This window comes from Dasypus novemcinctus, chromosome 4, assembly GCF_030445035.2.
Source record: "Dasypus novemcinctus isolate mDasNov1 chromosome 4, mDasNov1.1.hap2, whole genome shotgun sequence".
Lineage (NCBI taxonomy): Eukaryota > Metazoa > Chordata > Mammalia > Cingulata > Dasypodidae > Dasypus > Dasypus novemcinctus.
In genome coordinates this window covers 72,675,204-72,702,651 of record NC_080676.1, presented here as the reverse complement: position 1 = coordinate 72,702,651, position 27,448 = coordinate 72,675,204, and the positions used below count along the sequence as shown (strand labels likewise).

General features: G+C 36.9%; 2 protein-coding genes across 4 annotated transcripts; one reads left to right on the top strand and one right to left on the bottom strand.

Moving 5' to 3' along the window:
* On the bottom strand, positions 1–12,086 carry WDR53 (WD repeat domain 53). 3 transcript variants are annotated; one of them, XM_004465872.5, is made up of 3 exons: positions 11,997–12,086; positions 5,291–5,786; positions 1–625 (listed from the first exon to the last, which is right to left on the bottom strand). In XM_004465872.5, the coding sequence occupies exons 2-3, from the start codon at positions 5,768–5,770 to the stop codon at positions 32–34; spliced, it is 1,074 nt and encodes a 357-aa protein (XP_004465929.1). In that variant the 5' UTR covers positions 5,771–5,786; positions 11,997–12,086; the 3' UTR covers positions 1–31. The 3 variants fall into 3 exon arrangements, with proteins under 3 accessions (XP_004465929.1, XP_004465928.1, XP_004465927.1); XM_004465871.5 differs by lacking the exon at positions 11,997–12,086 and adding an exon at positions 10,781–11,110; XM_004465870.5 differs by lacking the exon at positions 11,997–12,086 and adding an exon at positions 11,055–11,102.
* FBXO45 (F-box protein 45) lies at positions 11,348–27,237 on the top strand. Its single transcript, XM_004465869.4, has 3 exons — positions 11,348–11,842; positions 18,497–18,853; positions 23,113–27,237. Exons 1-3 carry the CDS (start codon positions 11,525–11,527, stop codon positions 23,296–23,298), a joined length of 861 nt encoding a protein of 286 aa, XP_004465926.1. The 5' UTR covers positions 11,348–11,524; the 3' UTR covers positions 23,299–27,237.
* The last annotated feature ends 211 nt before the right edge of the window (positions 27,238–27,448 follow it).

Genomic DNA, 27,448 nt, shown 5'->3' with positions numbered 1-27,448 from the left:
TTCCACAGTTCTTCAAATATTTTTATTGGATTTAAAATTCATTTAAGGGATATACAGATATACAACCAGTCTGATCAGCTACTAAAATATTTTGGCATCCCTTTATTTTTGTACCTAAGAGCCAGTTTACTTTTTCTCCATGTTCAATACTTAGCTTTGGTAAAATTTTGCCATGTTCTTCATCTGTTACTGAAGCATCAGTGTTTCCATCCTGCTTGGTATAAGTTGCTCTTTTAGTTTTTCTCCTGTGGGTATGTTTGGTAGGACTCTTCTGTTTTTTCTCAGCTTTCTTGCTTACATCCCACAACACAATCTTTCCATCATTGCCTCCAGTAAGCAACAGATAGGATTCTGGCAGAAAGCAGACCTGGGATACCCCCAAAGCATGGGCCCTAAATCCCAGTTCCTGTTCACACTTGACTCCCATTACCCTAAAAATTCGAACCTTACCATCCTCTGCACCACAACTAAAAATATTGCCACATGATGCCACAGAGACAGAGTGAGCTAGAGCAGGATTTAAGAGCTGACCAGGTGATTGTTGGTTTTCCATTTCTTCTGTTTCATCCTCTTGTAAATTTGTAATCCAAAGTGGTCGGGCTTTCTGAAGGTTCCACAGCATCACCTTTAAATTAGATCCAAAAGTCACACAGTCATAGACAGTTCTAGCCATTTTGCTCAACTATCATACTTAATTATTCAGGTTTTTAATAAAGACATCAAAATAGTCTGAGAAAATGGGGAGTGAATATAGCTCTAGTGGTTGCACCTGTTTCCCATGTATGAGGTTCTGGGTTCAATCTGATGTACCTCCTAAAAACAAATAAGCAAGCAAACAAATGGAAAAGCCAAGTCTCATTGGGAAGTGGGTATAGCTCAGTGGCTGAGTGCCTGATTCCCATGTACAATGTCCTGAGGTCAATCCCCAGTACCTCCTAAAAAAAAATTTTATATTTTAATTATAATTATATAATAATTGTATATTACATAATTATACATAATTTTTATTACTATTATAGTCTCAAAATGATTAATATGATAAATTCCCAGCAATATTAAAAAAAAAAAATAGACACTACCACAACATGCCTGTAGAATGCGACCCTGCAGGGAAAATTAAAATCAACGAGAAGTCAGGGAGAATTTACCAAAAAATAGATAACTTTCTAATAGCAAACCCCATTAAGTTGTAATACAAAATTTTAAGCAGCTGTCAGTTTAAGTCATTTAACCTTGTGTCTTCAAAGAGTATGAAATTTATTAATTTTAGTCTATGCTAATTACAAGACTTAATTACCTAACTAAACTAAATCTAGAATATCAGTGAAATAATTTCAGTCTGGAATGCTTTTCCTTTCCTTTCACATTATCCAAATGACCCATTCTAGGGGCTAACCCAAGTCTCTGTCCCTCCAAGAAGGCTTTCCTAACTATTCCAGTCTACTTCTCTTTCCCATATCTAATTCCTACAGTAAAGAATAATTATTAGCCTATTCTATTAATTGGCATATAGAACTACCTTGTCAATTTCTTGAGATTTAATTCATCCTTGCATAATTCTAGAAAAGAGCAGCAATCCCAACTGCTGTTGCTTAATTGGACACACTGGTATTGTAGTTGGCTTTTTGTTGGTCCCCTACCATACTGTTGGATCTACTAAGTTGATTTAATTTGAAGTGGTAAATAAAACCTGTTTACAACAAAACAAGAAACATAGTGAATGGATTTTACACTATAATCTGTGATTCATTTTCTTCCCATTGTAATCATTTGAAAAGGAAACTATTCTTGATACTTTGAAAGAGAACAGACAGCTTTATTTAACCATGTTGTATTATCCCTGAATTAGGACTTATAATTTAAAATGGACACTAGGATAACAATTACCTTGTTTAGAGGATCTAAAGCTTTTATCTGAATTGACAAGATTACCATTACTGATGCTATTAAGGATTTGGTTTTCTAGTCAGGATAACTTTCCTCACCAAGATACGATTACTCTATTAGCCTTTTTTTCAAAAGAAATGACATCTAATAACATTTATATTCTGTTTCCATTAGGGAGAGCACTGAACTCCAATTGGGCTGGATTTACAGTATTATACTAAGCGTTAGCAATCACTATTTGAGTAAAGCCAAAACACTACCAAATTGAAATAAACTACAGAAATACCAGAAAATGTAATACAAACAAATACAAGTACTGAAACTAGATACGAAAATAAGTCTATTAAAAAACTGAACACAAGGAAAATGGGTATTCCAGAATCAGACTGCTTAACTATATTGGCAGCTATCCTAGATCTCTCTCCACAGACCCCATATTTCCTGGATTATATTCTCTGTCCTAAGACACTCGCACACATACTGCATCCAAAGTGTTTTCATTAGCTTAAACATTTTTGTATTTGACTTAAATCATGTAAGTGTGTTAACAGCCAACCCAGATTCTAATTCCAGAATCATTTCCAAGTATTGAGGCTTCCCAGGTTGTTCCTAGCCTAGACAATTCTTATACTTTCTCTCCCTAACTGCTGAAGACTCCAAGGTGTTTCACACTCAATTTCTCAACCACCCATTCAAGCAGTATCAATCACCCTAAGCAGGAGAGCTAGAGATGCTAAAGAAAAAGAATCCAAGAGTTTGGGGTTTATGGTCTTAATAAATAAGAGAGAAAGTGGACTATTGGTAAATGTTCAGAAGTGAATGTGATCATGTTAAAGTAACCCTACTCAAAATTCAACCCCTGCACACACACAAAAATAAATTTCTACATAAAAGACTCATTTTCAAGTCAGAGTGTCTTTTATAAAAAACAAGAGCCGCCCCCCTTCATCCTGATCCTTAAGTGTTCGTATTAGAGATCTTTCAAACCCAAGAACAAATCCTCAAATCATTTGTTTTCAGATACAGAAATGAGAAAGAAAAAAAAATCATGTGTTTGCTACAGAAATATATGATGGTGTCAAATTTTCAAAGGTCCTTTTGAAAAAAAAACTACAGTTGGGTAGTGAATACAGAGGTATTTACTTAATATTATTTTTATTCCTTACACATGTATTATAAATATGTTGTGCCTATTTAATAAAAATCAAGCAGTCTCAGTATCTTAATAAATTACACTTTGTTCATTAAGTCCCTGTCTCTCTGAGTGAACTTTGCCTAATTATTAAAACCTATCTAAAATCAAAGAATATTTGTTGGCAAATGTAATATATGGGCCAGAGTTAGTAATATTTTGAGGATATTCTTTCAGAGTTTGCAACAAATGTTTCACAACAATGCAAGGTGTTGGTAGAAGGTTGATCTACGGGAGCACTATATGATGGAATGCAGGTCTGTTTTGTAAGTTCACAATATTTACTATATATTTGTTTTATGTATGTTCATGTATGAATGATATACCTTAATAAAAACATTTTAATGGAAAAAAAAAAGATGGGTTTGCTGAACATGGTAACAAATTCATTTCCTGCTTTGAGATAAAATGTGTTTTCTCAGGGAGAAATAACTCTCAAAAATTCTTTCCATTAATATGCCTACATTCTTGGGCTCCTTCCTAGTTTGACTATTCTTAAACAGTAGACTAACACTGGTTTTAAAAGGCATATACTGTAGAAGAAATTACAGAGTTTCAACTTCAATTAAGGATGGAATCTCTTTAAAAGCACAGTTGTGCTGTCTTAGCCACTGTTGTTACATCACAACCCAGTGCAGACAGTAATATACAGTGAACTTTTAACAATTTTTGGTAGTCAAATAAGCAATTACCTAGGCTTCCTTTCATACAATATTAATCTCCTAGACTGTTTTCTAACTGTATGGCGCTAAAACCTCTGGCCTAGAATTGAAGGCAAAATAGTAAATTTTGGGTACCTACTTATCTAATCTGAATAATACTGGTTACTTTTTGCATACCTAATTATCTAGTGCCATGTCTTGTGGTGAATTAATTAACCAGTGATTGAAAACTGGTATAGCCAAAAGAAAAAAGATTAGTCAAAGACCTGGTGATGGATGAGGATTGTGGTTAATAGTATATAAATACAAGAATGTTCTATAAACTAGAACAAATGTACATCACTATTACAAGGTGGTAAGAATACAATGCATAGGAAAAATATAATTAAAGTAATTTATGGACTATAGTTACCAGCAATATTGTAATAGTCTTGCTTCAATGTCAAAGAAGGTACCACATCAATGCTAAGGGTAAATAATAGGGGGCTTTGGGATTTTTTTCTTTTGAACTAAGGAAAACATTCAAACATTTACTGAGGTGATGATTGTACCACCATTTTGGATGGACTGTACAAGGCATGGGACTGTATAACAGAGTGAACCATGTGATGGATGATGGACTATGGTTAATAGTGCAAATATGAGAGCATTCTCTCATGAGCTATAATAAATGTACAATACTAATACATGGTGTTAACAATAGCAGGGTATATGAGAAAAATATAGCAAATGTAAGCTATGGACTATATAGTTAGTTGTAATAGTTTGATGATATTCTTTCATAATCTGTAACAAACGTTCCACAACAATGCAATGTGTTGGTGGAAAGGTGATGTATGGGAGTTCTGCATGTTACACACGATTGTTTTGTAAGCTCACAACTTCTCTTATAAAAAATACATATTTATAAAATTAAAATATAAAAAAATTTATATTTCTTTCATTTATTAAACCAAAATCTGCTTCTCTGAGATGTCTGCTATTTAGAAAAGCATAATGCATTTTCCCCCTCCAGAAACACCACACATAATGAGGTTTCTAGATGTATTTACAATCCTGATGGCCTTTCTCTGGATCTGGGTTAATTTGTTAATGCTCCTTTCAAAACTCAGCATTGAATACAATCCTTTGATCCTGGTCACCAGGACACAACACTTCAATTAATACATCCCAGAACTTTAAGCCAAACAACAGACCCAGCCCTTCCAACTTTTTTTAAACAACATAGTTTATAGAGAATGGGTGGTAAACTCTGACTTCAGCATGCCCCTTTGTTTTAAATAATGTTTAGAATCAAATATCTGAATTCTCAGGTTTTAGGAATACCTTAAAGCACAGAGAAAAACTAAAAGATTAATAATCACTGTGAATAAAATCTATTAGGCTTTGTCAGGCTAGTACTAAATGTGCAATAGACTTAAAGCTTATGGTTCATAAATGGATGTTAAGAGGACAGAAAATGCAAAGATACATTTAGCCCAATCAATGATTTGATTCTGTTAGCAAATCTCATTTAGAATTACCCAGGTACTCTCTGCAAAAGCATCACCTGCATATCCAGTCCACATGACACCAGGCTCTGAGGCCTCTGAGGCCGAAAAGCTACGGAAGAACAGATATTGGAATGTCTCTTCAGGGATCTGCTAACTTTCTTATTTTCCAAGTCTAGGATTTTGATTGCCCCAGAGTCATCAGCAGAAGCCAGCAGGTTTTCCGTTTCATTCAATGAAAGACAATTGATTTCTTCTTCATTCACATGAAAATGATCCAAGGAATCTTTGAGTGACCTGACATCCAGAATGCTAATGGATTCTCCATGTGAGGCATAGAGCTTGGTGGGGCAGGTTGGGGAGAATAAAACACTGGTAACATCATCAGCTCCTTGGAATCGCATGTGTCCTATTGGAGTCCCATCTTCACCCCAAGTCATGAGTTCTCCACCCTCTGCTCCAGAAGCCACTAGCGCTTCTTTACTTGCATTCAGACAGAGAATCGGAGAAGACTGTCCACCAGTCCACTTGACTGCCATAATGGCCCAGAAGACTCTGTGAAGGGGTAAAAAACTATAATTGCAGGTTTCATACGGTTTCATACAAAGATTTAACAATAAGCAACAAATACAATTTTAAATAACATTAATGAAAAGACATTTTACAATCTCATAATAATGCCTGCTGCAAAATGAGTACTCAAGGAATGTTACCATTATTACTTTTCCTTAGTAATAGGCTGGTCAAAGTGGCATGATAAATAATACACCAGTGATTCTCAAAGTGTGATCCCCAGACTAGCAGCATTTACATCACCTGGGAACTTGTCAGAAATACAAATTGACGCCATCCTAGACTGAATCTGAAGCTGGAGGTGGGACCAGTAATATGTTTAACAAGCCCTTCAGGTGATTCTGATGCATGCTAACATTTATATAATGCATATATAACATATATGATGTGTATAACATTTATATGACACCAATAATCTTCTGGGAAACTATTTAAAAATGCAGATCCTTGGGTCTCACAAAACAAAACTACACAATGTTCACACATACTATATAGATGAGTATAAATATAATGTATCCATATATATTATACATTCATAGTGTTTTGTATTACTGAAGGGAAAAAACATATATATATAAAATATACAGGATGTTAATTGTCACTGGGAAAGTGTGTTGGGGACAACAGTCAAAGGGAAGTCAAATAATTTTTAAATTAACTTTTGATATATTAATGACTGTTATTAAAAAAAAATTGGACAAAACATTTGCAGTATATTGCTTGTTGCATCAGTGAACCAATCTCCAAGCTGAGAAAACACACGGGTAAGGGGAAGAGGAGAAAGAATTTTGATAGTGCCAAAGCACCAGATTTCTCTGAAAAGCATAGCACATTCTCATGTGAAGGAAAGAATTTTTCAAAAAGATATTAGGTCAAAAGTGCCAAGTGTGAGTCAGTAAGAAAAGTCTTATCACCAGAGACTAATTCAGGACGTTATCTAATTTTATTCTCAAAACAATCCTTTGTGTTAGTATTATTCCACTTTACAGATAATAAAACTGAGTCTCCAAAAGGTTAAATAATTTTCCCAAGATGAGTTGTTCCTTAGGATTTGTACATGGGATTCAATATAAAGGGATCCCAAACTTTTAAATAATGAGAATCCTTTTCTAACAACTGGACAACAATTTTACTTATTAGTGTTCTTTGAGAATACAGAAAATGATTAAAGCTAATAATTCATTATTGTTTTTAAATGTACTCATACATACATATTTTTCTACCAGACTATCATCTACTTTCACTTATGCAACAGTTTTGCTTATGCGCAAAATTTTAGATTCCTGGTCCCCTGGGCACCCAGATCCATAAACTGGGAATCACCACTTAATACTACTGTGCCCTAACTGCCTGTTGAGCAAGGTAAAAAGGAAATTTGGGCAATTTATACAGTTCTAATGATCAGGTGAAAGGAAGCAAACAAATCTATCTGGATAAATTTTTCATTTCACAAGCCAAGGGAGAATTTAGCGAATGAAAAACTGCCATAGTTGTTCAATTATTTTCAGCTAAGACACCGGAATTTAATCCAATGGTATAGAGATAAATTTCCTAATATTTCTGAAAAAAAAAATCATTTAAAATAATCTAATAATTTGCCTAAAATTTCCATTTCCAACAACAAAGCTTCTTGTTTCCTCCCACTTTTAGATACGCACAAAAATTGTCTATCATCAAACTGCAAAACATCACTAATTTAGCAGTAATTTTGATAACAGAAACATGTCCACAAAATCAGATAAAGCAATTTGCATAAAAAAATGGGAAAAAGACAAAAATATACATTTTAAAAATTTCAGCAGAAGCACTCAATTAGCATAGAGAGGAAACTAATAAATAGATATGGAGCAAATAAAATTTAAAGGAGAGGTTTGGCAAGGAAATGACTCAGAGGGAGGTAAAGAGAGAACCTTAGTGGTTTGACTTTTTCTGACAAATACTGAAACAGTAGCTAAATAATTTTATGCCCTACTAACAAAGGTTCTTGTCAAATGCCCTATATTAACCAAGAAAAAGGGATACTTAACACAATCTAAAATGAAAGGTACCTATTGCATATAACTTAAAAGTTTTGTTTAGAGCAGTTAATATCTGAAGTATCTAATGCAGTATACTCAATAAGTGGGAAACCCTTTCGCATGGTCCTTTGGCTTATAATATGCATTAAATAGTTTTCCATATTGGACACCATTAACTGGTCTTCGAAATATGCATGTATTTTATATTTTCAATATTTGGAATTTAGCATGCACTTGTTTTGATGCATAAAAATTTACAAATGCTTACTATATGACTAAAATTAAACAGCTCAAATGAGAAAAAAAAGGAATCAATATTATTACTGAGCTTTAAAACTGTCATCAGTGGTGACTCCTGACCTAATATATGATAGGACAATACCTTATCTTAAAATATAAAATCTGAATTAACTACAGGGACATTTAAGTTAAAAATAATTTTGTTTTAACCCTATTATGAATCTTTAGGGTGTTGATCACTTATTCCCTAAACTGCAGTTTTAATTTGGTATGATGAATCAACTTTAAAGTCTAAAAGCTGACACTTCAACTTTAGGGTTTGCTGAGTTTTATATGCATACAGATTCTGCATCCCTACTGGGATTTTATGTTTTCTCTAAGACAAGTATGAGGCAAGGTTTCTAATACTTTTATTTCTAAATATTAGAAATTTTTTTTCTAATAATCCAAGTAAATGCTGAGTAGCAAAATTTTAGATTTACTTCGTAATCTAATTCTTCTCTGGAAAAGATCAACATAATCTTAAAGGTACTTTTGGTTACCCTAAACTGTGACAATCTAGACTGTAAATGAGTTTTTTACTACTATAAGGAATAATACAATTCCTATAAATTTTCCCATAATGCAATCAGTGGTAACTATGGCTCATCTCACAAGATACAAAGACAGTCCTACCTAAACTCTCTACACCAGAGTAAAAAACAAATTGCTAATCTCTAAACTATATGGCTAATATTCACTGATCATGTAGCTAGTCAGAAAATAATATAGAGACCTATTATGGGAGACTGTTAAGAAAAAAAATATTGGGATAACCCTAGAAATCCATATACTTTGTGAGGCTGTTAATTTTAGTCAATCAACATTTATCATGCAGAACACTAATGATTTAACCACAGCCTTGGAAATAACTTGTTTACTTGTCTACAAAATTTATTTGAAACACACCCAACACCATCACCAGAAAGTATTAAACAATCAGAATGCTGTGGTAGAAGGGTAGTGGGAAAAAATGTAATTCAATCTAGGTTAAATCAAAGCAAATGTGCAGATATGAGGTGTCAAGACAGATTCTTGTTTTTCCATTAATAGGACTGGAGAATCTACCAGAAATAGCTCAGTGCCACCATTTCCACATTCAGTTATCAAGACAAAAAGCTTTTCTTCTCATTCATAGATAATGTAAAGGAGGGTCAAGCACAGCAATTAATCATATCCTACTGTGAATTAGATTTAATTGGATAATAGAGCCCTTCCTTTCAACACTTAATGGGATTATAGAGTGGGTGGAAAAGGAAGGTGGGGTAATTTGGGAGCATTTTTGGAAAGGGTGGAGCACCACTGCTGGCAGTTCTGATTAGCCAAAGAGCAGAATGAGGGCACTGGACAAGGGAGAGGGAGAACGGTGGGGAGAGGGAGGTGCAGGGGAAAGAGTTGTAGAAAAAACCGAGTTAGTGAAAAGGCAAACTTGTCCTACCTTGATATCCTACCTGGGCCACTTGAGGGACAGACTATCACTGAAAGTCACCTCAATGACAGGACTAGATTAATACCAGAATTATCTCATCAGATCCCTCAATGCCTCTAACTCTCCTACACTGGAATAACAGGAAGAAGGCCAAAGTCTTTAACAACTGAACGATCTCTATTCTAACTACTCTTCTTCAGTCACACCTCCACTTATCCACTTGTCTTCTTCAATTATCTGTACCTTTAAAGCTGTTCATTTTGCTTGGCTCTTTGCTCCCTTCTCAGGTGGACCAACTCTACTTATCCTTAAAGATTTAAAAGAAATATAATTGCTTTCCAGACTAAACTAGTTCCTCCTTGGTGTCCAATGGTTGAAAGATTAATAAACTGAAAATGAACGAAATTCCCTAGTTTGCATTTACACTGCCATTTAAGATTCAAATGTGAGCCATAGTCACCATCACATCACAATAATCAGTATAGCTCAAACTTTCTCCACCTATTTGGGTGTTTCAAGGTTGGTTTTCATGTGGAGAAGCTGGATAGCAACCAAAATGATTGAAGGACTGTGGCACTGATATTAGTAACATGGAAAAGAATCTTACTGAGCTAGGAGAAAAAGAATCTAGGAACAAGGGACCAGCAAGTCATAATCAAACACCGTATATCAGAGAGTAGGGTAGAAGGTAGTTGCTGTTCTTTCGTTTTGGCTAGGAAACAAGAAATGGATTTTACACAGTAAGGAAACTCTAGTAAAAATTTCTTACATAAAAGTTGCAAGACACTTTAGTTGACAACTAAGGGAGTAATATAATTATTATAATTACATCACAGGGTTGTTTGGAGGAATTATATAAAAACCCACGTAAAGGATCTACTACAGTGCCTGCTCACACGGTGGCTCAAACGATGATTATTATTTTCTTAATAGATATTTTTTTAAAGGCTGTCAAAACCTTTTGGGTCACCTAGGAAAGGTAGTATGCCCAAATATTGACTAAATTATTTCCCTTCCAAGAAGTCATCTATAATTATAACCTCCATGTCATTCTCCCTATTGGAATGTTTAATTAAATAAAAACACCTTAATACACCTACTAAGCAGTGGACCTAGGAAAAACAATTTTCTCCAAAATAACTAGCATTTAAACGGCACTTGATGGCTTTCAAGACATAGTGAGGGTGAGCGTACAGATGTGGTGACCATATTTTCCAAATATAGGCTGGGACACACGTTCTGATAAGTACCGGTATTTAGGAAGACGAAAGGACCCGACCGGGAAAAGACGGCTTCGGCTGCAAGAGGCTCCAACTCAAGCCGAAGATGGCTAAGTCAGGACTTGGCTAGCAAGAAGTGGGAAGTTTCATGCATTAGGTTGAAGTCTGAAGCAGAAACCTAACTGACATAGGACCTAAACTTTATAGGAAAAGGGGTCCAGGAGAGCCAATGCGGGGCCACTAGATCAAAAACAGCAAAAGGCTCTGGAGAGTAGCCACGAACCCACGAGCGCCAGCCTCGTACCTGCGCTTCCCGCTCCCCTCCTCGGCGTCTCGTGATGACCTCACCCACGAGAGCCCAATCCAAAAAAGCGCAGGGCGCGAGGCGCCTCAGCCAAACAGTCACATCCGGGGCGAGAGGAACCGCGCGCGAGCTGGGCGTGCGCCCTTGCTTCGTGCCCTCAACAGGCATGGCGGAGCTACGGGCGCGCCGCGGGGAGGCCACGCGAGTCGGGCGGTTTCGGCGCCCGCGCTGAGCCGCGGAGCGGGGGAGGGGAGGGGAGGGGACGCCCGTGAGGCCGGCGCGTCTGCCCTCAGTGAGGCGGGGCGCGCGGCGGACGCCCGGGCTAGGGGCGGGAGAGGTGGAGGAGCCGGGCGGTTGGTTGTGAAAGGGGCGGTGAGCGAGCTGCTCGGGTCTCGAGCGAGGCTTGGCCTCCGGAGGAGAGACGGGGGGAAGCAGCGGTGGCGGCGGCCCTCGGGCCGGCTGGTGAGGCGATGGCGGCGCCGGCCCCAGGGACGGGGGCAGCCTCGGGCGCTGCTGGCTGTAGCGGTGGCGGCGCGGGCGCCAGCTCGGGCTCGGGCTCCGGGTCCGCGGGGGTCGGGGGGCGGCTGCCCAGCCGGGTGCTGGAGTTAGTGTTCTCCTACCTGGAGCTGTCCGAGCTGCGGAGCTGCGCCCTAGTGTGCAAGCACTGGTACCGCTGCCTGCACGGCGATGAGAACAGCGAGGTGTGGCGGAGCCTGTGCGCCCGCAGCCTGGCCGAAGAGGCTCTGCGCACGGACATCCTCTGCAATCTGCCCAGCTACAAGGCCAAGGTGAGAGAGCCCCGGGCCACGCCACTGCCCCCCAGTCCCGCTCCTCAGCGCAGCTCTTGTTTCTCCTCTAAGCTTCTGAGTCAGACGCCTCACCCCTCCTCGCCTCGCCCCGCCTCACCATCCCACCTTTCCGTGGCCCCAGTCCATACCTTACCTCCCCTTTTTGCCCCCTCCATGAAGATCCGCTTCTCCTTTGGATTGCTGTACACAGTATCACTGTTAAGTTCTGCTGCTTCACCCACCCTACTTCCGTGATCCACTTTTTAAAGGACCAGATGGTTTCCATCACTCATACTTTGGAATCTTTCCTCTTAAAGACAGCCACCCCCATTATTGTGCCTTTTAATACTCAGATCATTTTTCTCCCTGCCCTCCAAACAGACTCGGTTAGATCATCTTGGCTGCCTTGTTTCCTTCCTTAATACCATGGACTTAATTTCTAAGATCTCTGCTTTCACCCCACCTTCACCTAACCCTTTCCAAACTGATTTATAATTATAACCATTTTTTCCCCTTGAATTTAGCCCAAGTTCTCTTTAAGTCCTTCCACAATGTTGCAGGCTTATAAGTGTGTTCCTAGGCATCCTGCTAACTTTAAAGATATAGGCATTTAGAGAACATCTCTCACCGGCACCTTTTAACCGTCATAATTCTTCCTTATAGGCTACTTGTCCCACTATTATTGGCTACTTTCTTGCCAAGTTTGTCATCATTCCACCTTAATGGTGTATCTCTTCTGTTTCTCACCAAACGTGCTGACTGCAGTTTTGCTCTTTTTTTTTCTTCCTAGATTCTTTTTTTTTTTAAGATTTTTAATTTATTTCTCTCTCCTCCCCCCTAACATCCGCCCCCCCTTGTCTGCTCTCAGTGTCCATTCGCTGTGTGTTCTTCTGTGACCGCTTCTGTCCTTATCAGCGGCACCAGGAATCTGTGTTTCTTTTTGTTGCGTCATCTTTTCCTTTTTCTTTTTTTTTCTTCTTTATTTTCTTTTAAATGTTACATTAAAAAAATATGAGGTCCCCATATACCCCCCACCCTACCCCTCCCACCCCTCCCACATCAACAACCTCTTCCATCGTTGTGGCACATCCACTGCACCTCTTCCATCATTGTGGCACATCCACTGCACCTGGCGAATACATTCTGGAGAACACCTGCAGCACATGGATAGTGGTCCACATTGTAGTCCACACTCTTCCCCAGTCCACCCAGTGGGCCACGACAGGACACACAACGTCCAGCATCTGTCCCTGCAGCACCGCCTAGGACAACTCCAAATCCTGAAAATGCCCCCACACCATATATCTCTTCTTCCCTCTCCTGACCAGCCACCGTGGCCACCCTCCTAGATTCTTGTTAATATTCTTGTCTTTTCCTTATTCAAATAAAAATGTCAAGTAACAGGTTGTGGTAGGGCTGAGAGGACACTCCAGGCAATATAAACAAAGGGCCTCAGGCTTGAGTTCAGTTGAATGGATAACAGCTGTTTATTCAGTTTTATCAAATACTGAGATTATATATGAGAAAGGAAAAAGGCTGCGACTTGGAATGTGGTAAACATAAAAAAACACAATAATTAAAAAGGGAGGAAATCCCTTTTAAATGCTGTCAATGGGGGTTAGTATAAGAGATAAAATTTTTTCATGTAAAATTAATTTTTCTGTAATAAAGTAGGTTTTAGTTTCATAAGATAAGGAGCATTGGTGTTAAATATGTGAACTATCAAGTTGCATGATATTTCTTGCAATAGTGTATGTTGATTTCCTAGACCAGTATTTGTGCATAGTAGATGCCTAATGGATCCTAGCTGTAATTTATATAGTAGAGTGCAAAAGATTGCAATTTTGCCTGATAAGCATGTAAGTTTCATAAGTTCTGTTTACTTTTTATTTTTCCATAAAGTTTATTGTTTTTGTTCACTTACTTTAAATTAAGTTTTTGTAATTGATAATATTTAATAGCTAATCAGCTCACATAATTCAAGATTCAAAAAAAGTAAAATGGTATATAGGGAAATGTCTTTCACACTTGTACAAACCCAGCCACCAAGTTCCCCTTCTGGTAGACAGCCAATATTACTAATTTAATTTGTATCCTTTCAGATATACTTTAGGTTCCTGAAGTTATTAGTACTTTGTAAACCATTCTACTATGTGCATTATAGGTGTGGTAGACTTCCACTAATCACATGTTCATTCAAATGTTGCAGGAGATTTTGCTGGAATATATTGAGGTTGTAAATAGGTTAATTCAAAAAGACTCTGGCTAGAAAGGAAGTCCTCAAGCTAGTAGAGGAGAAAAAAAATGTAGAGAGAATTATAATGCATGTTAGAGATTGCTGTTTACTGTTAGAGGTCTAAAAAATATACTAGAAGTTCAGTGAAAGGAGAGATTTACAAGTTGTGTGGGGGTTTAGAGAAGCGCTGAAGCTGGGTTGTATTTCAGATGAATTTTAAAGAAGGGAAAAGAGATGAACACTTTAAGAAGAGGAAAAACCCTGAACAGAAGCAGGACAAGAGGAAAGCAAAGGGTTTGTTCAGGAAATATTTTTATTTAAAAATATGTTAATGCCAGGCACTCTGCTCAGTGTTGGGGATACAGTGAGGAGTAAAAATAGGCACAAACTCTCATGGATGCCTTGCCTTATGGAGCTTACAATCTATTGGGGGAAATAAATGTTAATCAAATAATCACATGGTTGTAAAATTGGTGAGTACTGTGAAAGGTAGATATGTGGTACTCCAAGTGTCACTAATAGCTAGTTTTTAGAGCTGTTTGCTCTAATGTAAAATCCAGGTTGTATATGGGACTTTTTTTTTTAAGATTTATTTTTATTTATTTATCTCTCCCCCCTCGTTGTTAGCAGTCACTGTCTGCTCTCTGTGTCCATTTGCTGTGTGCTCTCTGTCTGCTTGTCTTCTCTTTAGGAGGCACTGGGAACTGAACCTGGGACCTCCCATGTGGAAGAGAGGCACTCAATCACCTGAGCCACCTCAGGTCCCTGGTTTGTTTTGTCTTTCCCTGTCTTTCCTCTTTGTGTGTCTTTTGTTGTGTCATCTTGTTGCATCAGCTCACTGTGCCTGCCGGCTACACCGGCTCATCTTCTCCAGGAGGCACTGGGAACCAAACCCAGGACCTCCCATGTGGTTGGCGGAAGCCCAATTGCTTGAGCCACAGCTGCTTCCCTCTTTTTTTTTTTTTAATGTATTTTCCCATTTCATCTGAAAATTTTTAGTGTCTATTTCTAAAAGATAAAGGTACTTTAAAAAATATTATCACATCTAAAAAGAAGCTAGCAATAATTCCTTAATATAAAAAATGCAGTGTTCACATTTCCAATTGTGTTGTATGAAATGTTCTATTTTTAATTTGGAATTTATATAATCAGACTCTATATGAGGTTGCCATTGCAGATGTTTGATATGTCTCTTAAGTCTGTTTTAGTCTACAGGTTCACCCTCCATCTCCTTCACTTCTACCCCTACTGTGTAATTTATTTAAGAAATCAGGTTGTTTTCCCTATAGCATTCCCTCAGCCTGGATTTTGCTTCTTTCATCCTCATGGTGTTACTTAACATGTCCTTCTGTCCTCTGTATTTCCAATAAAGGTTTGATCAACTTAGTATAGATCACATTGGGGGGAGGGCAAAATATTTTTTTCCTAGAATCAGGTGGTGAGGGTATGTTAGAAAATAAGATCTAGAAAATTAAGTGTTGTGTGGTATACACTGAAGGTGGGTAGAGGGAAATGAGGGGATTGGTTGGACATTGTTAAGAATACCTTCATGGAAGTGGTACTACTGAGGTTGGTCTTAAAGGATGGTTTGGGGGAAGAAAGCAAGTAAGTTACTTCAGACAAGGAAAACAAGAAAGTAGGAAGGGAAATAAGAAGGACCAGATCTAGAGGACTTTGAAAACCAGGCAAAAGAATTTATAGTTGATATTGTAATAAATGTGGAACTAATTAAAGGTTATTGAACTGGGATGTGAGATAATAAAGTTCCTGTTTTAGAAAGACTAGTTTGGAGAGAATTCAGATAGAGTATTAAGAACCAAGATCTAGAGAATAAAGGGTGGTGAGAGGGGCAGAGACAGTAAGGTAACTGAAAAAGGATACAGTGACAGGTCAGTCCAGGAAGGTAGGAAGATGTCGAGTTTGAGGACGAGGTTGTCAACAATGGCAATTTGACAAGGTGAATAAGAACAGAAAATGCACTTAGAATTTATAAGAATTGGGAAACTGGCATGGGGAAGTATTAAACATTTTATGAGGAGAAATTATTCTCTTGAATTATTTATATTTAGTTCAGTACTGCATGTTTTGGGGACATTTTCTTCCATTTAATGCTATGTTCTGATCTTTTAGATGCTTAGAAGTGTTTGTATTATAACAGGAACAGATAGGGAAAAAATTAGGAATTCTTCAGTCTTAAAACCTCCTTATGAATATATAGGATACTTGAAGAATGCAGATTTTTAAAAAATCTTTGCTCTACTGTAGAGCAACAATGAAACAATAAAGTGTTGACTAATGGTAAATGAACACAGAATGAGGGAACTGCATATCTGACTTCTCTTTGGTGCTTTTGCATTAACTAGCTATTGACTTTGCCCAATACAGCCTTTTAGGTCTGTGTCCTCATCTCTGAGTTGGACTTGTGATCTTTAAGGTCCCCTCCAGTGTTGACATTCTGTGACATTAACTCTGTGGTTAATTTCTCAGGTTAACTAGATCAATAGGTTCTAGCCTGTCATGGTTTCCTGGGCTGCTGTAACAAAGTACCACCGACTGGATGGCTTAAAACACTAGAAATCTACAGTCTCACAGTTCTGTTCAAAATCAAGGTGTTGGCAGGGCCATCCTCCCTTTGATGTCTATAGGGAAGAGTCTGTTCATGCCTCTCTTCTGGCTTCTCATGGTAGCTTGTCCACAATCCATGGCATTCTCTGCCTCAGTCATCACATGGGGTTCTCCCCTATGTCTTTTGTGTCCTATTCTCCCCTTAGTTATAAGGACACCAGCCATATTGTATTATGGCCCTCTCTAATCCAGTTTGTCATCATCTTAACTAATAATGACTTCAAAGACCATATTTCCAAATAAAGGCACATTCACAGAGTTGGAGATTAAAATTTGAACATATCTCTTGAGGGGACAGTTTGAATAAAGGAAAGAAGAAATTTAAAAAAAAAAACAAACCAAATGTTTTAAATTATTGAAACAAGAGAGTTATTTGTATAGTTGGTATTTTCATACTGTATTTTAGAAGCTTAAAAAACTATCATCTAACTTGTCTTAAAAGTAGCAGCTGCTCTTAATAATTCTCTTTATACTTTCCAGTGGTTGAATTTAGATATTATCTAGGAAATTATTTGATTTGGTAAAATGAGAGTGGTGATGTCTCAGTATACGAGTAATACCTAACAAGGAGGCTGAGGATCTAAGATAGTTTGTGGTTACTAAGAGTTTTCATAAACTTCAGAGCTGCTATGACTAAGGTCTCTATTTTACTTAAAATATAATTATTTTTGGTGATAGCATTGCCAACATGAAAACTGTATCTCTAACTTTTTATATAAAAATATCAAGTATAAACAAAATTAAAGAAAATAGCTTAATGAACAGGCTCAAAATTCTAGTTTCTTGTTTACCCCTCACACTATCCCATTGCACTCCTGGATTATTTCACAATAATTGCCAGAAATCATTATTTCATTCATAAAATTTCACTATTATCTCTAAAGTGTAAGGATTCTTGTTCTATCTTATAACTTTTCTTTTTTTACTTTTTGTATAAAAGAAATTGTGGATTTACAAAACAATTGGGCATAAAATACAGGAGTCTCATTTACCACTCAATTATTAATACCCCACATTGGAGTGGAACATTTGTTACAATTGATGATAGCACATTTTTATAATTGTGCTATTAACTATAGTCCATGGTTTAACACTTTTGATGTTTTAAGAAGTGTATTTGGAGGAATTACCCTACAACTTAGAATTTTAGTCAAATCCTGAGTAAACTATTTGGCAGTTATTTTTTATTTTTTATTTTTTTAAGATTTACTTCTCTCCCCTTCCCCCCCATTGTCTGTTCTCTGTGTTCATTCTTTGTGTGTTCTTCTGCATCTGCTTGCATTATATGGCGGCATTGGGAAACTGTGTCTCTTGTTTGTTGCATCATCTTGCTGCTTCACCTCTACGTGTGTGCAGCGCCACTCCTGGGCAGGCTGTGCTGCTTTCACGTGGGGTGCACTCCTTGTGCTTATGATAATAAGCATTTAATGTCTCAATATTTGTTTCCTAATATATCTTCTATATATGCCCCTGTGTGGCATGGCACTCCTTGCATGAGGGCCAGCTTACCACATGGGTCAGGAGGTCCTGGGGATCGAACCCTGGACCCTCCATATAGACAGATGCTCTACCACTTGAGCCACATCTGTTTCCCAGCTGTTATTTTTAATGTTAAACAATTTGTGATTTTGGTTTCCCAACCTGAAACTTTCTTCATTTTTTTGGAAATGCTCAATGTATTATTTTAAAGATATATAATTTTATTATTTAAAAACATGTAGCCTAAGGTTTGGGTACTTTTTAGGACTTAAGAAAAATCAAATTTCTATTTCTTTGGTTTCTTATCTTTTCAGGTACGTGCTTTCCAACATGCTTTCAGCACTAATGACTGCTCCAGGAATGTCTACATTAAGAAGAATGGCTTTACTCTACATCGAAATCCCATCGCGCAGAGCACTGATGGTGCAAGGACCAAGATTGGTTTCAGTGAGGGCCGCCACGCATGGGAAGTATGGTGGGAGGGCCCTCTGGGCACTGTGGCAGTGATTGGAATTGCCACAAAACGGGCCCCCATGCAATGCCAAGGTTATGTGGCGTTACTGGGCAGTGATGACCAGAGCTGGGGCTGGAATCTGGTGGACAATAATCTACTACATAATGGGGAAGTCAATGGCAGTTTTCCACAGTGCAACAATGCACCAAAATATCAGGTGAGAAACTCAATATTTTCTTAGGTGTGGGCCTTTATCAAAACACTACTTAATTTTTTTTAATTTACAAGTTTTTATATAGCATCTTTGTATGGCTTTTTGGTGATTTATAAACAATGGTGTAAGAGGCTTTTCTTTACTCTTATCGTAATAAGCATTTAATGTCTCAATATTTGTTTCCTAATATATCTTCTACCTTGAGCAATCCATCTTTTCTGTAGGTCAGGGGTAGTTAAACTTTTTCTGTAAAGGTCCAGATAGTAAATATTTTAGGATTTGAGGACCATATAATGTCACAACTACTGAATTCTACTATTGTAGCACAAAAAGCAGCCATAGACTATGTAAAAGAATGAGTGGGACTGTGTTTCATAAAACTTCTTTTACAGCCTGTAGGACTTTGGGCCATAGTTTGCCAACTCATGCTCTAGATTGTCATTTTTCCCATATCATGACATATCTAAATCTTCTCTTTATAAATACCTCCACCCCATAAATGCATATGTGTACATGTATATACATACTCACTCTCTGCTATTAATAAATCTGTTTGTGGATTCAAAGCCCAGGAGATGCCATTAATTTCTATAGAGACAAGGAAGTTCAGGTAAACTATTGCTGCACATTTTATTCTTTTATCTTAGCCTGAAGTCACACTCATTTGATTCTAGAGTCAAATTGTAGTTCCATTTGTTTTTGTTCTTTAAAAAAGCCATATTATTATTATAGATTCAGCAGTCTTAAAATATAATAATCTGGTAAGAAATTGAAGAATTATAGATTGTGTATTTCAGAGCCACATTTGGCTAGAGAACTCTAGCCTCATAATGGCCTCAAGTCAGACATACTAGAGTGGATGGATTTTCTTTCACAGAATCTTTTCCTCACTGTCCTTTTAGGCTCTTCAAAGATCCGTCAGAAAAGGGTGTATGGGCTTAATAACCACTGAAGATGAAGCCCTATGACTAGGCTTGTGATGATTTTGTAGTGAAAGTCCTTAACTCTTTTTCAGAGAGCATACTCTGTATAATTTCATTCCTTTTAAATGTATTGAAACTTGTTTTTTTACCCAGCATATGGTCTATCTTGATGAATGTTCGTGTGTGCTTGGAAAAAAAGTATATTCTCTTATTGGATGGAATGTTCTATAAATGGCAGTAAGGTCAAGTTGGTTGGTAGTTTTAAAGTCTTCCGTCTCTTTATTGATTTTTCTTTCTACCTATTCTATCATTTACTGAGGAGTTTTGATATCAACTATTGTTTTAAATTTATCCTTTCAGGTCTGCCAGTTTTGTTTTATTTTGTTGTTTTTTTTGAAATGTATTTTGGAGCTCTGCTACTAGGCATATATACATTTCTAATTGTTTTATTGCCCTAGCTGATAAACTCTATTGTCATTGTAAAATGTCCTTCTTTGACCCTAGTAATACTCCTTTCTCTAAGTATTTTGTCTGATACTAATATAACCAGCTATAATCAGCTTTCTTTTGCTAATTATGGTATGTCTTTTTATTTAAGATTTATTTTATTTATTCTCCTCCCCACCCCCGTTGTTTATTGTTTGTTGTTTGCACTCGCTGTCTGCTGTCCGTATCTGTTCATTGTGTGCTCTCTGTGTCTGCTTGTTGTCTTTTTTTTTTTTTAAGGAGGCACCAGGACCTCCATGTGGGAGGGAGGCACCTGATCACTTGAGCCACTTCTTGTTGTATCCCTGCTTGTTGTATCTCTCATTGTATCTCCTCATTGTATCATCTCTTTGTGTCATCTTTTTGCATCAGCTCGCTGTGCCAGCCCATCATGTCAGCTCACTGTCTTGCTCGTCCTCTTTAGGAGGCACGGGGAACCAAACCCGGGACCTCCCATGTGGTAGGCAGGTGCCCAACTGCATGAGCCACATCCACTTCCCATGGTATATGTTTTTCCATCCTTTTACTTTCAGTCCATTTTTTTTTTTTTTGTATTTAAAGTGGTTCTCCTAGATAATATATAGTTAGGTCTTGCTTTTTATCCAGTCTAGTCTTACAATCTCTGCCTTTTGATTGGACTGTTTAGTCCATTTACATTTGCCGTATTCGGTATTCTCTTTGTGCCTCTTTTTTATTCAATCTTTTTTCTCTCTATTCTTTGGATTGGATAATTTCTATTGCTCTATGGTCTACTTCATGGGTTCTTCTGCCATCTCAATTCTGTTGTTCAACCAACCTCATGAATTTTGGTTATTGTACTCTTCAGTTCTAGAATTTTTTTTTGTTTTTTTTTTAAATATAGTTTCCATTTCGCTGTTGAGATTCCCTATCTGTCCATTCATTATTACTACATGTTTCTTTAATTCTTTTGTCATGTTTATAATAGCTGTTTTGTAGTCTTTGTCTACTAAATCCAACAGTTAGGCCCACTTGGAGTCAGTTTCTGTTGACTGCCTTTCCCCCCCCCCCCCCCCGAATATGGGTCATACTTTCCTTTTTCTTTTCTTATTTAGTAATTTTTGTTGTTGTTGAACAATTGTTAATATATAGAAGTGACTCTGGAATGTTTTGTCCCTCTAGAAACTGTTCTATTTTTCTGAAGTATCTTGGTTTTCTTGTTCTAGTAGGCAGATAATGTGCCTGGATTAAACCGTAAAGTCTGTCTCCCATGGTGTGCAGCCGCAAATGTTTTGTTTTGTTTTTTTCAGTTTTCTCAGCTTCTAACTTCTGCTTTTTCAGCCTCATTCCCTGGATGTCTCCCATGTGCCTATGTAATATAGTAGTCAGACAAGGATTTGAGCAGAGTTTCTGCTTTCTGCTCCCTGTTTTATTTATTTATCCCCCCCCCCCAGTTGTCTGCTCTCTGTGTCCACTCACTGCATTCACTGTGTGTTCTTCTGTGACCGCTTCTATCCTTATCAGCAGCACTGGGGATCTGTATTTCTTTTTGTTGCATCATCTTGCTGTGTCAGCTCTCTGTGTGTGTGGCGCCATTCTTGGGCAGGCTGCACTTTCTTTCATGCTGGGCGGCTCTCCTTATGGGGTGCACTCCTTGTGCATGGGGCTCCCCTATGCAGGGGACACCCCTGCATGGCAGGGCACTCCTTGCACGCATCAGCACTGCGCATGGGCCAGCTCCACATGGGTCCAGGAGGCCCGGGGTTTGAACTGTGGACCTCCCATGTGGTAGGTGGACGCCCTATCCATTGGGCCAAGTCCGCTTCCCTGCTCCCTGTTTTATGTGCATGCTGTATGCTCAGTGAAAGGCAGAGCAAACACGCAAATTTCATTAGAGTCATTCTGTCTTCTCGGTTTTATCTACTATAAAATTAGGATAATTACTAGCATTGCTGTGAGGATTAAATAATACATATAAAGTGCAAAACATATACAGCCCCAAATTATTATTTTTTCATTTCTGTTTTTATTGTATTTGAGGTGTAGCAGTTGTGGTGGTGATGATTTAGAAGTTCTTAGGTCCATAAATCGGATGTAGATTAATCTGTGAGTTGGGCAAAGGGAGGAAAAAAACCTGATGTTAGCAATTATTTGTGATGGGAAAGACCCTCAAAATAACTGCAGACATTGCTATGATCAGGAAGTTGGTTTTTTGGGATTTTGTTTTGTTTTTTTTGAGGTACCTGGGGGCCAGGAAAAGAACTGGATATATTGTGCTTCCAGTTTCGCTTAACAGTTAGTCCTGCTGTTTTTATAACAAACAGATGCTTCAGAGCAGTGGACCACAAAATGACTGTTGAATAAGCCTATTCTGTTTATTTTGTCATAGTCATATAGTTCATGATTATATAAGCTCCATATTGTATGATGAAGTGCTTTGTAAACTTTAAAGCTTTTATATGTTTGTTTTATTTTAGTAATTTGAGAAGGTTATTTAGACAGCCTTTTTTTTTTGGTAAAATTTATCAAGTTATAGATTTCACTGGTAACATTCTTAAGAAAACCTTCAAAGAGAAAGTAAATAAAATTTGGAGATTGTTCAGGGTAATATTTAAATTTTCAGTATTAAGTGTAGACCCTGGGTAAGTCTTAACCAAAAAAAAAACCCCAAAAAACAAAAACCAAGAAAAACACCAAAATAAACATTCCTGATAGATTGACCTATGTTCTTCCTTCTAGTTGTTTCTCCCTTACCAGAAAACTTCTCTTCTGATTTTTCTACATAAATTTTAGAATATATATTCTTAATATTTTTAATTTCTTGATTTGTTTTAGTGTTTCTTCTAGCTATGCGCTTGGGGGGTTTTCTAACCTTCTCTTGATGTTTGTTTGCAGATAGGAGAAAGAATTCGAGTCATCTTGGACATGGAAGATAAGACTTTAGCTTTTGAACGTGGATATGAGTTCCTAGGGGTTGCCTTTAGAGGACTTCCAAAGGCCTGCTTGTATCCAGCAGTGTCTGCTGTATATGGCAACACAGAAGTGACTTTGGTTTACCTTGGGAAACCTTTGGATGGATGACAGTAGCTTTCTTGGGATGAAAGACTGAATGGAGGCGAGGTCTGCTTGTGGAAAGTAGAATCATGAAGTGACAGCGTCATACATGCATGTCCAAGAAACATCCTGAAAAAAAAACACATGAAATTGTAAACTGGAGAAGCAACTCTACAGCAGTGATTATCTTAGTGTTTCCTCTTTCTATCGGGCCAGAAAAATCCTCAGGGTTGCAGTTGGTTGAGTGGGCAGTTGACATGTGCATGTTGCAACAGATTTTGTCTCTAAGTTAGCAATGTGTTATTTCCAGCTTTAAAGGTGAGATTTTAGAGATGCTGTAAAAGGGATAAGATAAGGATATAGCAAGGTTTTTAAGTAGTTTGTAAAGAAAAACTGATCCCATTTTACAACTGCCTGTTCTTTCTCCAATCCCTTTTTTCCAGCCAGCTTGACTATTAGAAGAGTATGAAACTGGTTGGGTTTTTATTTAATATTTTTAATATATTGAGAAGCATGGTCTGCCTGGACTGCACTTCTCTAACAGTGGGATAAGATTGTGCAGCTATTTTAAAAGTTGTATATATATATGTGTGTAAAAAAAATTGTAAAAAACAAAAAAAAAAGGACAAAGGGGTTGCTTTGTTCTAGGTCAATCTCTTAAAAACCACTACATGGTACAAAATTAGAATAACATTTGGGGACAATTGGATGACTACAAAGGAGAAGATTTTAAAAGGAGGTGTGTTGTATTGGCTTATTTTGTATTATATTTGGCTTACAGTTTCCATAGTTATTGCAGTCTGACTTTTTTTAAAAAACAGCCAAAATTATAGTAAAAATATCCTCAAGCTCCTGGCTAAAGATTGAGGGAAGGCAAATCTGTTTATAATTATATATATATATCAAGAAGGATGATCTAAGCATAATAGTAATATGCATTTTTAGTATCTGGTTTATTTCTCAGCTCTCAGAGAAACATAGACAACAACATAGACCATTGTCAGTTGCTCTTATAGGCCCCAAATATGAAAGCTGTTAATTATCACCGCTAAGAAAATAATTGATTATTGGCTCTTTTATTTTATAATTTTATAATGCAGTAGATAACTATAAAAAAATTTTCGGATTCCATATTGTTTACATCATGCAACAATCAGCCTCAAACTCTCCATTGGGGCTATCAAGAAAATGTTTACTCACCCATCTGAAACAGTGCCAACCTGAACCCAGGTTAAGAATTTCTTAATCTCATTGTAGATAATTGCCCCCATGGGACTTGAAATATAACACATATAACACCTTGCGCTGAAAACTTCAGGTTGGCAACATTTTGAAGATTTCATTGTAGAAGAGCTTAACATTAATTCCTATTCTGAATTTTTAACTGATAAATATGATTGCACTTCACTAATATTATTGCAGCACAACACACATGATCTGAAATTTTCTTTTGTTAGAAGAGAAACAAACATCTTTCTGTATGAAAGTTTAAATTGTATGGTTTCAAATACATCTTTGTGATAAGAATTAAGACAAGTGGAATCTTTGTACTTTTTAGGTTATTGCTGTATGTATATTTTGTCTTAAATCTAATAAAATTAGGGTCAGCAAGCAAGGTGACTGGGGTTCTTGGGTTGTTCCCTTGAGAGTTAAGATTATCAATACTCCAATGAAGCAGAGGATTTCAGCCATACAACAAAGATTTATAACTGTGGCCACCTGAAAGGTTTACAGGTATTTACTGTGTATTTGGTGTGTTGCTTGAAGGTAAAACTTTGTAAAAGATTATCTTTTTGACTATCTGTGTCAAGAGAAATCTCCTGGAAACCATATTTAAATAGTACAGAGTGAAATTATATGTTAAATGTATTACAGAATATAGCTGCTACAGAAAGTGATTTTTCTTTGTAATAAAATAACTCGATTTGGCAAAAGTTTGAAATTTGGTTAAAGAGAGCTGGTTCAGGATGAAGACTGCCTAGGTAGAACACTATGAAGTCCTTTAGGTACTTGTTTCTTTTTCAGGTTGTGGTATTAACAATTCGAAGAGCTTTTGCTTAGAGTTTTGTTTATACTTTGTTTTTTCTTATTATTAAACATTCCTTTGCAACAAAGTTTTGAAGGTGCTGAATAGAAAACAGAAACACATGGTTACTGCATATTGAACCTAGAATCAGTAATTGCCTAAATATCTAAAGGGTCATTCTTATCTCAGAGATTTAAATTTCCAACTATCCTATTGAAAACTTTATAAAACAGAGGTTGATAGGATGAGCAGCAGGAGAGTGAAAAACCTTCATTTATAAAGGCTGGTAAAATAATTTACTATTGGAGACTAAACAGTACAGAATATTAAATTGCTACAACAAGGAAATGGAATCTCTTCTTCATTGGTGCTGAGGTAACATTTAGGTAGAAAACAACTGCACCCTGAAGATTAACTAGAAATCATCTATACCAATGGTTCTTACCCTCAGCTGTACTTTGGAGTCAAGTGAGTTTTAAGTAATATTGATACTTGGGTCCTGTACCTTGAGAATGTGGTATTGGTCTGGGGTATGACCTGGCCATCAGGATTTTTTAAAAACTTTCTAGGTGATTTCAATATGCTGCCAAGATTGAGAATCACGAATTTAAAATTCACCTTAAGTTTTCTCATCTGCAAAATAGATGCTCCCTCCCTTTACTACCTCATAAAGAGGGAAAGTGCTTGCTGCGCTTTTAAAAGGCAAAGTAGTAGTTTTCGTATTTAGATAAACTATGATGAGGGGAAAAAGTGTAATTGAATTTGCTTTATTGACTTAGGAAAACAGGAGCACTCTCTCTGGTTCTTTCTTTTTTTTTTTTTTTCTTTCTTTTTTTTCCCTTTGGTTCTTAACTTCAGTGAAGGATGCAGATATGGAAGCAAACATTGCCAGTACTCTTATTCATATTATGTTCTGTTTTAATTATCTGATTTTACATAGGAAAGGAAAAATATTAAGGCTTGAAGTCTTTAATGGTCAATAGCTCATAATTAAAACTTTCATACAAGGAATTCTGTGGTTGATAGATAATTTTCCTAGTAGTTATGTTACTTTTGGATGCTAAACTTTTCATCTCATTCATATAAGTTTAGGTAAAGCCAGTAGGTTTTGCCCAGGTGAATATATAAAGTCATAACTCAATGATTAGACATCTGCTTTTTAGATATAGTTTGACTAAAAAAAGAGTTTCTAAAATAAGAGGCCCTACACCATATAGAAACTTTTACATTATAGTTAACTTTCAATTAAGTTCCCAAACTACTGTCTACATTGACTATAATATTAATAGCTTTTGATCATTTGAAAAATAAGCAGTTTCACTGAGTCCATTTTGAAGCCTTTGTTAGGAAAGAAGAGTCCATACCCAGTCCAAATGCTGTCCTCATTAATTCCTCTAATTGAATGTAATCTCTCCTTCCTTAAAATGTCCCTACCTTTATATTTATCTATACTTCTTATACTGTATTACTTTATAAACTTATATAATAATATATTTATTGATTATTTATTGGTATCTTTTCTACCCTAAACATTTTAAGACAGGATCTCTGATAGACTCATTTTTGTGCCTCACGTTATCAAAGCCCAAAAGGCAGGTGCATACATATATCCTGAAGGAACACATGAACTATGTTGAAAGACAAAAGCTCCTCTGAAATTAAAAACTAGTTGCAAAAGGTGGATGAGGATGAAATTCTGTGTACTATTCCAAGTGAAGCAGGAAGGAAAGAGATGCAAATCAGAGGCTAGTAAGGAAGAAATAATTATTGTGAATGCATTTTAGCCATTCCTCTTTATTCATAAATATTAGTAAACTCTGATATTTAGTTCTTGGTGTAGATTTCATGTTGTTTAGAAGTAAAATTAGAATTCTGTATTTTAAGTCCTTTTGAACTTGTTTTGCCTTAGTTTCTTAATAAAAAATTAAAACAAACATTAACCACCTGTGATTGCTTACATTTTAAACAAGAACTTTTTTACACATTGGTGAGAAAGAAAAATTGGGGTGCCTTAAATAGATAAAGGTAGTGATGGAATTTATAAATTCCATGGCTTTTTAATAATGGAAGCCGCAATTTCCCAGGGTTAGAATGGAATGTGGACAAGGAATAGTAATTGCTAGGATCCTGTTCCCCTATTGCCTCCACTCC